Source organism: Heteronotia binoei, chromosome 5 (genome assembly GCF_032191835.1).
Source record: "Heteronotia binoei isolate CCM8104 ecotype False Entrance Well chromosome 5, APGP_CSIRO_Hbin_v1, whole genome shotgun sequence".
NCBI lineage: Eukaryota > Metazoa > Chordata > Lepidosauria > Squamata > Gekkonidae > Heteronotia > Heteronotia binoei.
In genome coordinates this window covers 9,753,881-9,766,445 of record NC_083227.1, presented here as the reverse complement: position 1 = coordinate 9,766,445, position 12,565 = coordinate 9,753,881, and the positions used below count along the sequence as shown (strand labels likewise).

Here is a 12,565-nt window from a genome sequence, read left to right as displayed (position 1 = left end):
GAGAGGAATGGGTTCTATGCCCCATTTATGAAGGAGATCTTGGATTTCTTTGTGAAGAAATGGGGAAGGCGGTGTCAAAACAAAACGGTGATGGCGAGAGGGTGAAATGAACTCTATGGAGTAACCTATCCGAATTATGGTAAGTATCCAGGCATCTGTGGTGATCTTCTGCCAAGTCCTGAGAAACTGAAAAAGCCTTGTGTGACCTGGAGGAAGCGGGAGAGAGAAGTCAAAAAGACTGCTTAGAGGGTGGTGTAGTCTTCTTGCTTGGTTGAGAATGTGACTTTTGCTGGTAGGACTGGTAGGGCTGTTTGGTTTGGGGTCCCTTCTGATGCCAGTATTCTAACTGAAGTTATTGACACTTCAGATAGGGCTGTTTCCAGGGTCGGGAGCGGTTGAAAGTTTGAGGCTGCTGTTGCTGGGTGACACCTAGGCACTTAGCACACTTACGGCCATCATCTACGGATGTGAGGACCTCATCCATGGATGCGTGGAGCCAGAAAAACGCTCAAGCGAGCTTTTGGAGTCTCCGAAGTTAGGATCCGTTGCCGAGGGCAAGACCCATGTGTGGGACTGCAGAGAGACCACAATGAAGAGTCCCCTCTTACTCCAGCCTGATCCCCTCACCCTTAGCTTTCCCAAAATTTGTGAATGGGAATCTGCCAGACTCTCCCCCCCCCCCCCCCTTTACCTAAGTTCAATTCTTTGGCATTGGTCTACACGAACTTGCTTCAGAATAGGATGTCTTTGCCCAGCAGTGGGATTACTAAAAACAGTATTTTAATTCAGGCCAGTTTTGCCCAAACTGGAAGCGGAGCTCCATATTTGAACAAACCTGAATTTTTAATGTACTGGATTTCACTCATTCGGTCTGAGTTTTTCCAGCAGGGCAGTATTCTGCGAAGACGGTTAACATAAACCAGGGGTGGGAAACCTCCATCTCGAGGGCCGTATGCGGCCCTCAAGGTCACTTGGCGTGGCCCTCGGGGATTGCTGGGCTGAACCGAGCCATGTGGCAGCCTCTCTGGGACCTGGCTGGCCAGCGAGGATCGTGGGCCCCAGCCGTGCTGTGCAGCAGCCGCCCCAGGGCCAGGCAGGGATCACAGGGCCCGGATGTATTGTGCGGCAGCCTCCCTGGGGCCTGGCTGGCCGGCCAGAATTGCTGCAGGGCCTGGAAAAGTTACTGTCACAGTTCAGTTTGCACTTGATTATCCCAGAAGGTGTGGCCTAATATGCTAATGAGTGTGTGACCTAATATGCTAATATTAGGGGATCTGGTCTAATATGCTACTATGTTCCTGCTGGGCTTTTTCTATAAAAAAGCCCTGGACCTATGCATTTGCCTATAAAGGCGGGCCTGGTGTGTGGGTGTGTATGCTTGCGCGCGCACCAGATTAGGCTCTGTCCACATGACTTCAAATAGAAAAAATAATTTGCATTAATTTTGCTGGCCGGAATCATTCTCCCTCGGCAGAGCACTGTTTTTTAAGTTGATAATTTTTTTATGGCCCACAAATGATGTTATAAATATCCATAAGGCCCCTGGCAGAAAAAAGGTTCCCCACCCCTGACATAAACCATGTCTCCAAACCAGAATTTGTTTGTGGTTCTGGCTAAAATGTCAAGCCCGGTTTTGCCTACTGGCTCATAAACACCAACTTGGTGCCCACAGATATTTTAAAGAAAAAGTCATCACAAACTGGATCTGGCAAGGAGTGAAATGAGGGAAGAGGATCCTTTAAAGAGTGAAGAACTCCAGAGGGAACAAAGCTCTGCGGTGGTGGTAGTGGGGGAAGCATCATATAGGTGTCCCTTACTTTAAAACAGGGAGGGGCTGAGAAGAAAGGCTCATGTTCCTAGTGCAGCCCTCCTTCACAGCAACAGCCCTGCAGAGAAGTCGGGGAGGGGGGCTTTGTTGAAACTGAGTGGGGCGGAACTGGTGGAGGGGAGATGGCTAGGAAGGGAGGGATCAGAAGGTGGGCACCCCGAGTTCTGGGAGGCACAGCCCAAAAACACTGGGGAGGGGCGGCCTGAACTACCCAAAGCAGCCTCTCCGTCTGCTGCTCCTTCTGAGGAATACCCCTTGATGGGCAGAATGAAGGAGGGGAAGACCTATCCCCATTACTGTCCTATCACTGGTCTTTCCTTCTTCCAGGAAATGGTGAGGGGGTGGGGTCAGACTTCTCCTGTGTGGGGGACTGCTATCTACAGGATTTGCTTTCCCTACAGAATTTGCATTTATCCCATCTGGAACAGGGTGGCCTCGCCAGCCCCATGGTGGGGGCTGCTACCAAAAGGGGGGGGGTCACCTTCGATTCCATCCCCCAAACTAGTGCTGAGGCAGGCCACTCTGTTGCCCCTGGGGATATGGGGTGGGAGGCTGTCACCTTTAAGGAGGGGTGACCCCCACTTAAAAGTCCTCCTTTCTTCCATCAGGCAGCAGCCCAACTGCCCATAGGAGAAATGAGAGAGGGAATTACTCCATCCCCTTCCTTTCACACACACCCCCTTTCTAGATGTGAGGATTCCAAAGACCCTTCCAGAAAACAGCCTCCAAACTGCAGGAGAGCCAGTTTGGTGTAGTGGTGAAGTGTGCGGACTCTTATCTGAGAGAACCGGGTTTGATTCCCCACTCCTCCACTTGCACCTGCTGGAATGGCCTGGGGTCAGCCATAGCTCAAGCAGAGGTTGTCCTTGAAAGGGCAGCTGCTGGGAGAGCCCTCTCAGCCCCACCCACCTCACAGGGTGTCTGTTGTAGGGGAGGAAGAGAAAGGAGATTGTGAGCCGCTCTGAGACTCTTTGGAGTGGAGGGCGGGATATAAATCCAATATCTTATCTTCTTCTTCTTCATATGGGAACCGGAGCTTTTTTAAGATTCTACTCCCCTGTGAAGAGAATCCCCACCCCACCCCAGTGATGCCCATCAGGACAACTGAAGCTCCTTTGGTCTCGCCTCTGAGGCCACTTGCCTCACTCCCCTCTCCACATGGGGGGCTTTTCCTCTGTACTTTCCCCTCCCTCCTGAGGGATAGCCCCTCCCCCTTCTCTTGTCCTGGGGAGGGGGGGGGATGCTGTGGCCGGCCCCTCCCCCTCCACTCACCTGTGCTGTTCTTCTGGTTGAAGCGATCCCGCAGCCTCACCAGACTCTCTCGGAACATCAGCTCGTTGCCCTGCAATTTCCAGCTCTGTTCTTTCCAGTATCCAGCCGCATAGTCTTCCAGCTTCTCCATCCAGGAGGTTTGAGGCACATTCCTCCTCGAGATGCTGTCATAGCGATTGATGGGCTGGTCATCCAGGTAACCCCCAGCGATGAACTGGGGCAGCCCTGGGCCAGGCTCAGACAAAGCCATGTAGAAGTAGCGTACGAAGTGGGAGGAGGTGGAGCCTGGAGGGAGAGAGAGAGAGAAAAAAAGGGGGAGCAGGGTTAAGGGGACTGTTGGTTAGATTTTCTCCACCAAAACTTTAGTTCCCCTGAGAGACTGAGTCACCCTTACATAGCCTGTATGTCTTCTCTGTCTTACAGTGCAACTCTGAGAACAGTTTCCTGGGAGTCAATTGCACCTTTAAGACCAACTTAGTTTTATTCAGAACGTCAGCTTTCGTGTGCATACCCACTTCATCAGAGGAGGAATGAGGTACAGTAAGCAGAGCCACATAGAAGAAGAAGATGATATTGGATTTATATCCCGCCCTCCACTCCAAAGAGTCTCAGAGCGGCTCACAATCTCCTTTACCTTCCTCCCCCACAACAGACACCCTGTGAGGTGGGTGGGGCTGGAGAGGGCTCTCACAGCAGCTGCCCTTTCAAGGACAACCTCTGCCAGAGCTATGGCTGACCCAAGGCCATGCTAGCAGGTGCAAGTGGAGGAGTGGGGAATCAAACCCGGTTCTCCCAGATAAGAGTCCGCACACTTAACCACTACACCAAACTGGTGGGATTTAGAATGCCAAGTGGTACAAAGTTAAAAGCCAATAGCAGAATAGTAAAATTAACGAATTCAGAAAACCTTTGATCTGGGTTGCATGAGCGTGGGAAACCATCAAACAGTAACATGTCAGAATGTGAGAACGCCTGTTAAATTATTCTGTTGCTAATAAACTTGGGTCAAAAATAGGGCATTTCTTTCCCAGAATTTCTGGAAATTTTGAAGCTCGGGAAAAAAACTCCACAAAACAATTTTAAAAAATCCGGAAGTAACCTGATTCATATTTCCTCTGCACAGTATGAAATAAAAATAACTCATTCTCATAAAAAGAATTGAAGAGGGGGGAAGTGTACAGAAGAGAGTGTAGGACTAATTTTCAATGAATAGGACTTGCTCGTCCTCAGAAATTAGAATAATCGGATACCTTACATATCTTTTAGAAATGATTTGGAAAATATTTGAACACCTTGTCTTAAACTATTTTATTCATCCTGTTAAAATAAAACATCCCATAATCATTTTTTTCTTTTTTCCAGTTTTTTGGAAAAAAACAAAAAAGGCTTCAGGAAAAAACCCAGGGTTTCCCCCCAAATTTCTCCAGTTTTTTTCCGGGCCTTCACATCTCTAGTTGTTTTAGGATAATTCAAAGTTACTTCTGTCATCAGAAATAGGCCTGAAAAAGGCAGAACTTCCAATGCAGAACTTTCAGATTCCACAAACTTAAAAGAGGATGCCTGTCTGAAAGGAAAGTTGACGTGAAAAAGTTCCTAGCAGCAGCTTGGTATTTATTTCACTGATTACCCATCATTCTTGCTAAGACTTGAGAAGGATCACAGAATGCCAAAACTAGGCAAAAAAGGCCAGTAAAATATGTCCATCGGAGAAAAAACTAAATGACTAATTTCTCGAAATGAGAGCCAGTTTGGTGTAGTGGTTAAATGTGTGGACTCTTTATCTGGGAGAACCGGGTTTGATTCCCCACTCCTCCACTTGCAGCTGCTGGAATGGCCTAGGGTCAGCCATAGCTCTGGCAGAGGTTGTCCTTGAAAGGGCAGCTGCTGTGAGAGCAGCCCCACCCACCTCACAGGGTGTCTGTTGTGGGGGAGGAAGATAAAGGAGATTGTGAGCCACTCCGAGACTCTGAGATTCAGAGTGGAGGGCAGGATATAAATCCAATATCATCTTCTTCATATCAATAGAAGGGGAAGAAAGAAAATGAGGAGGGGAGATGCCTACTATTTCTTCACACACAAACAACAATGTTGCTCCCTTTACTTTAAAAAGCACCTTCCCAAAAATTCCACTTTACTATATCCCAGCACTTTTTATTATAAAAAGGCATTCCAGAACCAGCTACAGAAATCAGATAAACTCTGCTAAGAATAAGATGACATCTGAAACTGGGAAAAGAATTTTTAAAACTCAGCCCAAAGCCATGACACAAAGGAGAGTTTTCACTTGGGGAGCACATGGCAAATCTCCACTGGGAGGCTGGGCTAAAAATAAGGTGCTGCCACTTAGAAGGCCCTGTCCTGTTGACCACCCACTGTCTTGCAGAAGATGGGGGAACAAGGAAGAGGCTCTCTCCCCAAAATCAGAACAGACGGGCAGGTACGTTTATAGATTTATTTTAGCAGATTCAGCAGATGCTTTCTTTTAGCATAACGTATCAGAGGGAGGGGCATCACTGAGGGGCCTACAAGGGAATGCTCTCAATTATTATTATTCCTGTTTATAGTTTATAGTGTGATGAAATGTGAGAGAAACAAAACAGGGAACCACACAAGCAAAAATACCTCCTAAAAGTATGGAGGAGACTTTATCCCTCATAAAAATTCCCTCCTGAGCTGGACACCATCACACCCCAGCTTGGCTCTTTCCACAAGAACGTCCTCTAGGGCAGTTTTGTAACATGAAGGAAGCAGGAGGAACTCCCTAAAAGCCACAGGAGAGGCCGTTCCATAGGGTGGGGGCCACCACAGAGAAGGGGGGTCAATGGGCAGTTGCTGGTTTGACCCATTTTGTAGGGTTGCCAAGGTATCCAGTTTGGAACCAGACAGTCCAGTATTTGTACTGGACTGTCTGTCAGGACTAGCCTGTCATGGGTCATGGTGGCTGAAGTAACTTTCCTTCCCTTAAGCTGAGAAATAACTTTCGATTCCTCACCTGTGTAACCGAACATATATTGTAGTGTCTATCTTGTACACAGTACTCCAAATGAGGCTGCACCGTCGATTTATACAGGGGCATTCTGATACTTGCTGATTTGTCTTCGGTTCCCTTCCTAATAATCCCCAGCATAGCATTGGCCTTTTTTATTGCAGTCGCACACTGTCTTGACATTTTCTTGTACCAAGCTGTGCTGGAGGTAGTTGGGAAGATGTATTATTTTAACTGTAACTGTCCAGGGCTTGTCACTTTGCCCTGGCAGTAGGGCTAAAGAATCTGTTACCGTTTTCGCACACAGCTCACCTCGGAGTCACGTCCCTCTTCACTGCGCAGCATCTGGTCGGATTTCCCACCATCTGCGCCGGAGGAGCAGGAAGAGCCGTGGCTTCTGCGTCGCAAACGGAAACTGGGTTTTAGCGATTTCCGTTTGCGATGCAGAAGCCGCAACTCTTCCTGCTCCTCCGGCGCAGATGGTGGGAAATCCGACCAGATGCTGCGCAGTGAAGAGGGACGTGACTCCGAGGTGAGCTGTGTGCGAAAACAGTCTGTGCCTGACCTTGGGCCTTGGAGACCTAGGGTGTGAATGTATCATCCCCTGAGGGAACTGAAAACTAAGCCTCAGGGGGTTAGGATTGAATTTGCACATTTTTTTAAAATTCCTATAATTGTACCCACCTTTTTCTGTTGCTTTAATTCTGGCTATGGCTCATATAGCCAACAGATCTACCCTGTATCTGGCGCTGACTATTCTACATTAGCAAGGTTTGTTCAAGTCAATAAATGGCAAAACTTTATACTGTCCAGGTCAGGAAAATAATAGAGAAAATCCCAGACATATAAATGTCCACTATTTTGTAAAGAAACTTCAACTGAATCTCAGAGAAACGAAAGATTTTCTCAGAGAGCCTACTTAAAAAACCATTGCACTTAGAAGAAGATGATGATATTGGATTTATATCCCGCCCTCCACTCCGAAGAGTCTCAGAGCGGCTCACAATCTCCTTTACCTTCTTCCCCCACAATAGACACCCTGTGAGGTGGGTGGGGCTGAGAGGGCTCTCACAGCAGCTGCTCTTTCAAGGATAGAGGCTCAGAGCAGCCTACAATCTCCTTCCCCTTCCTCCCCCACAACAGACACCCTGTGAGGTGGGTGGGGCTGAGAGGGCTCTCACAGCAGCTGCCCTTTCAAGGACAGAGGCTCAGAGCGGCCTACAATCTCCTTTCCCTTCCTCCCCCACAACAGACACCCTGTGAGGTGGGTGGGGCTAAGAGGGCTCTCACAGCAGCTGCCCTTTCTGCCAGAGCTATGGCTGACCCAAGGCCATGCTAGCAGGTGCAAGTGGAGGAGTGGGGAATCAAACCCGGTTCTCCCAGATAAGAGTCCACACACTTAACCACTACACCAAACTGGCTCTTATGGGTAAAAGGTAAAGGTAGTCCCCTGTGCAAGCACCAGTGGTTTCCGACTCTTGGATGACGTCACATCATGACATTTTCATGGCAAACTTTTTTTTATGGGGTGGTTTGCCATTGCCTTCCCCAATTATCTACGCTTTAACCCCAGCAAGCTGGGGATTCATTTTACCAACCTCAGAAGAATGGAAGGCTGAGTGAACCTTGAGCCAGCTACCTGAACCCAGCTTCCACCGGGATCGAACTCAGGTCATGAGCAGCAAGCTCGGACTGCACTGCAGCTTTACCACTCTGCACCACGGGGCGCCTGCACTTACAGGACCATCCTATTTAAAGCCCTGTGGAGACTTCCCAAGTCAGCTGTCTCTTCAGAGGAATCTTTTCCCCTCCTTCTTTTCTGATGAATGGATCTGTTCTTGCCAGGCTGGGGGAAGTGAGCTTCAGAATGGGATTTTTAAACAATTCTACAGCAAACCAAGTCACTGACACCCACCCAATATTGTTTCTCAAAAGCCATTTTAAAAAGAATGCTCGAATAGGTTTCCTCAAAGAACACAAAAGTTGATTTAGTTTTCTACACCTCATCTTTCGATCGCTTGCGGCCTTGAAGCTCCTCTGCGATCTCTCCCACCAGAAAAGCAGCCATTTTGAACAAAATCAGCTGCAAACAGAAGGAAGCCAGAAACCACTTCTGAGGACACCTAGCTGGGGCGTATGTGTGTCTTCTTCCCCTTCAAAAGACAATCTCCTCTCCTCCCCCAAAAGACACAGGCAGCCACAATGGCCCATGTGACGGTAATGAACAGTTTAACAAGAAAACGAAGGACGCCTAGAGCCTGCGTCAGGTGATCTGAGGGTGGGGGCCAGAGTGCTCGGAACTCTCAGAGGTGATTGACAGCTAACAGCTGAGAGCAGTTAGTGTCAGACAGAGTCTGAGGGAGACTGCTGAAGAGAGCAGTTGGTCTGAGAAGGAGCTGAGGAGAGTCTTCAAGAGAAGCAGAGCTCACTGTTCACTCTATAAAGACAGCCACGGGGCTGTGTGTGACTAGAGAAGAGTCACAGTAAAAGACCTGAGAGGTCACAGACCCAGAGACACTTCTCTTAAGAGCTAAAGAGGTGGTTGAGGGAAAGATGTGGGTCTAGAGGTCTGAAGGGCTGGGAGAAGAGACACCAGTCGACTTAAGGGACTTTAACAGCTTGCTACACAGTGTGAATTTTATGGGAAGCACGAAATTCTGGCACTGGGCAGCAAAAAAATCGTACCTGAAGAGGTCAACAGACACTTGACCAAAGGCCAGGCTGGCTCTAGATCTAGGTTTATTCTCAGGTTTGAAGGAATCTATTGGGAGGGGGGGTTTGGACTGTGGAGATGGTGGGGGGAGCTAGGCTCACAACCCAGGGGCACATGTGGATGTCCCCTTCCCTAACCCCCACTCATCTGAACCTTTCACCAACTCTCCAGGTTCTATCCCACTTGGCCCAAACAACACTTCTTTCCTCCTCTCTAGCACAGGCCACCTTGAAAGCCAGTTTGGTGTAGTGGTGAAGTGTGCAGACTCTTATCTGGGAGAACCAGCTTTGATTCCCCACTCCTCCACTTGCACCTGCTGGAGTGGCCTTGGGTTAGCCATAGCTATCTCAGAGCTGTCCTTGAAAGGGCGGCTTGTGTCAGAGCTCTCTCAGCCCCACCCACAGGGTGTCTGTCGTGTGGGAAGAAGATAAAGGAGATTGTAAGCTGCTCTGAGTCTCTGATTCAGAGAGAAGGGCGGGGCATAAATCTGCAAGCCCCTCCATGAGAAGAAGTGTGGAACAGACAAGACATCATAACTAATTAAAAGTTCCCTAGAGATGAATGGGTGTTCCATGGGGGTGCAAAGACCCTTCCAGTTCCCAGGGGAAGAGAATTGGCACCTCCTGGCAGGGTTTGACCCAGACAGTGATTCTGGAAGCCCAAACCAGCCCCCCCCACACACACACACACATACATTGCACAAGAAGACAAAAGGCAGTCACGCTGGACCTGACCATGAGGTCACCTGATCCAGAATCCTTTTTTGTTATGTATGTGGATTGGGTGTTCCTGCCAGGCTCACTGGAGCCCCACAAACAGAGTTTGGGGACTTGGGAACAATGGGCAGCAAAGTTGGCCCGGGTCACCAGTCTTGTTACTTAGTCTATACCAGGGGTGGCCAACGGTAGCTCTCCAGATGTTTTTTTGCCTACAACTCCGATCAGCCCCAGACACGATGGGTGATGGCTGGGGCTGATGGGAATTGTAGGCAAAAAACTTCTGGAGAGCTACCGTTGGCCACCCCTGGTCTATACTATGCTGAAATCAATAAAGAGTTGATGTTTCACTGATCGCCTTCTCGATGCAAAGAACCCACTATATTATACTCCTCCAACTGGAGCCACTCAGAAGGCTTAGGGAAGCCACACACACCACCCCCCCCCCCCCGCTACGCCCGCTGCAATGGACTCCTCCCCCAGTCCACAGCTAGAAGCTCGCCCCAGCAGGCTTCACCCACAGATCTTCCCAGAAGACCTCCTTGGAGATCCTGGCTGGCTATCAGCCACCCATACAGCCTCATCTACCCCCTTCAATGTGCCCAACCCTCTTTTCAGTCCCCCTAAGCCAGGGGCCATTACTGCTTCTCGTGGCAGGGAGTTCCGCAGGCCAGACATGCCTTGGCGAAGGGGTGCAATCCCTGGGACCGCCTGCAACCAGCTCTCTCAATCTCTCCTGCATTTTGAGAAGTTTTTACAAAGCTCTATCTGCCCTCCCTCGGCCTTCCCCTCCCCCCTCCCGACAGGCGCTCCTCCGATCCCGGGGAAAGAGCAACAGCAGCCCTCCCTCCCAGCACAGAGACCTGCTTTGCAATCCATAGGGGGGCTCCCAGATTCGCATTTCGGGCAGCGGGGGTGGAACACCGTTTAATGCTCCCCCCCCCCCGCATTTTTGAGCCAAGGAAATGCATTCCACCGCAGCCTTTTCACCCTTCGCACACTATTCCAATTGCAAAATGTATACTCCCCCACAACATATGAGAGCTTTTGGCCCCCGGAAGGAGGGACTCACCGGAGCCCCGCACCGCCAGCAGGAGGAAGGCGACGCCCTCCAGGAGCAGGAGCCCCCTCGGGGGCAACAGCCCCATCTCGATCCGGAGCGAGGACCCCGCTTCTGCGCTCGCCGGGCTTGCAAAGCACTTTCGGTGGAGCGCAGGAGGGAGGAACGCCGGACGAGAGCCCGGATTGGCCAACGGAGGAATTTTCCTCCAACCAGAAAGTAGCGCTCTGAAAGTGTTATTGTATCTAAAATTAGAATGTTATTGTTAGAACCTTCTGTGTTGTGAGCCGCCCTGAGCCCGCTTCGGTGGGGTAGGGCGGGATATAAATCCAATAAAATGAAATGAAATGAAAGTGTCACGAGTCGCCGGGCAGAACCGTTGCCGGCAGCTGGGAGAAAGGAAAGAGAAAGTTGGGCTCGGGCTTGGGATTTCCCCCCCCCCCGGCAAATCTGCTGGGGGGGGAGAATATAGATATATGGAAAGGGGGGGGGGGTTAAGAACATAAGAGAAGCCCTGTTGGATCAGGCCAATGGCCCATCCAGTCCAACACTCTGTGTCACAGTGGCCAAAAATTTATATATACACACACAGAGTGGCTAATAGCCATTGATGGACCTCTGCTCCATATTTTTATCTAACCCCCTCTTGAAGCTGGCTATGCTTGTAGCCGCCACCACCTCCTGTGGCAGTGAATTCCACATGTTAATCACCCTTTGCGTGAAGGACTTCCTTCTATCCGTTTTAACCTGTCTGCTCAGCAATTTCATTGAATGCCCACGACTTCTTGTATCGTGAGAAAGGGAGAAAAGGACTTCCTTCTCTACCTTCTCCATCCCATGCATCATCTTGTAAACCTCTCTCATGTCACCCCGCAGCCGACGTTTCTCCAAGCTAAAGAGCCCCAAGAGTTTTGACCTTTCTTCATAGGGAAAGTGTTCCAAACCTGTAATCATTCTAATCCTTGCAGGAGGAGTCGCTGCAAAGGTTGTTTCTGGCGGGAAGGCAGGGGAAGCCTTTGCTAAACTCCGGCCCCAGTGGAGTGGTGGGCTGGCTGCAGGCGCAGGACGCTCCCCCCACAACCGGGCTAAGGTCAGCAATCCGAACCGCCCCTCGTGCAGCAGGGCAGGGAAGCGGCCCTTGGGGAGCGCCATGGGGACGAGGGGGGGGGCCTGCCTGGGTTGAGAGTCAGGCATTCACTGGGATTGGTGCATCAGAGAAAGCTCGCCCCAAGACCCGCTCGAGAGATTTTTCCTTGCTTTGCTTTCTAAGCGTTTATTTCCTAGGATACACACGTTCTGAGCGGTTTAGCTTCATTTGGGGGGGCTCTTTCTAGGTCGGAGAGGCAAGAAGCCGGCCTCAGGGGTTGCAGCAGGGGCTCACAGGAGCACAGCTCCTGAACATTTTCCTCCCCACCTCCCTGCCTTGTCCATTGGACGACCTCTGCAGCTGCATAACAATCCCTGGATGAGCTATTTTTCTACAAAACGAGTCCTGGTTGCAGCTCTCCTGGGTGGGGGGTGAGGTGGGGGTCCGTGTGCATGGAGACCATGTTAGCAAGGATTCCTTTCTCCCCTGGCTGGGAGGGACACCAGCAAAGCCCCCCACCCCACCCCACCCCACCCCAGAGCTAACTGTGGTCTTGGCCTCCCCCCCTCTTCTCTTTTCCCTGGGCTAGCGCCAGCCCTGCACAAGAGGGCCTGTTCTGAACTTTGGTGGGGAGGGCTTTCTGGGACTAAGACCAAAGACTTGGGGGCTTCTCGGTCCTGTGGACCCCGCTGGCTGAGCTAGTGGTTGTGTTGGGACCCCACAAAGAAAGCACACCGAACAATTTGAATGAACAACCCAGATCAAAGGTTTTCTGAATTTGTTAATTTTACTATTCTATTGGTTTTTAACTTTGTACCGCTTGACATTCCAGACCCCATCAGCTATATGTGGCTCTGCTTACTGTACCTCATTCTTGGTCTGAAGAAGTGTGCACGCACACGA

At 50.2% G+C, this 12,565-nt stretch overlaps 1 protein-coding gene across 1 annotated transcript in view; it reads right to left on the bottom strand.

Moving 5' to 3' along the window:
* The window catches only part of LOC132571666 (class I histocompatibility antigen, F10 alpha chain-like), a 30,202-nt gene extending 19,539 nt beyond the window's left edge, over positions 1-10,663 (bottom strand). Inside the window, exons 1-4 of the mRNA XM_060238459.1 lie at positions 10,588-10,663; positions 3,101-3,385; positions 1,642-1,705; positions 126-206 (exon numbers count right to left, since the gene is read on the bottom strand). Of these exons, the coding sequence (XP_060094442.1) occupies positions 126-206; positions 1,642-1,705; positions 3,101-3,385; positions 10,588-10,663 (506 nt within the window). The remainder of the gene's footprint in view (positions 1-125; positions 207-1,641; positions 1,706-3,100; positions 3,386-10,587) is intronic.
* Positions 10,664-12,565: the final 1,902 nt, after the last annotated feature.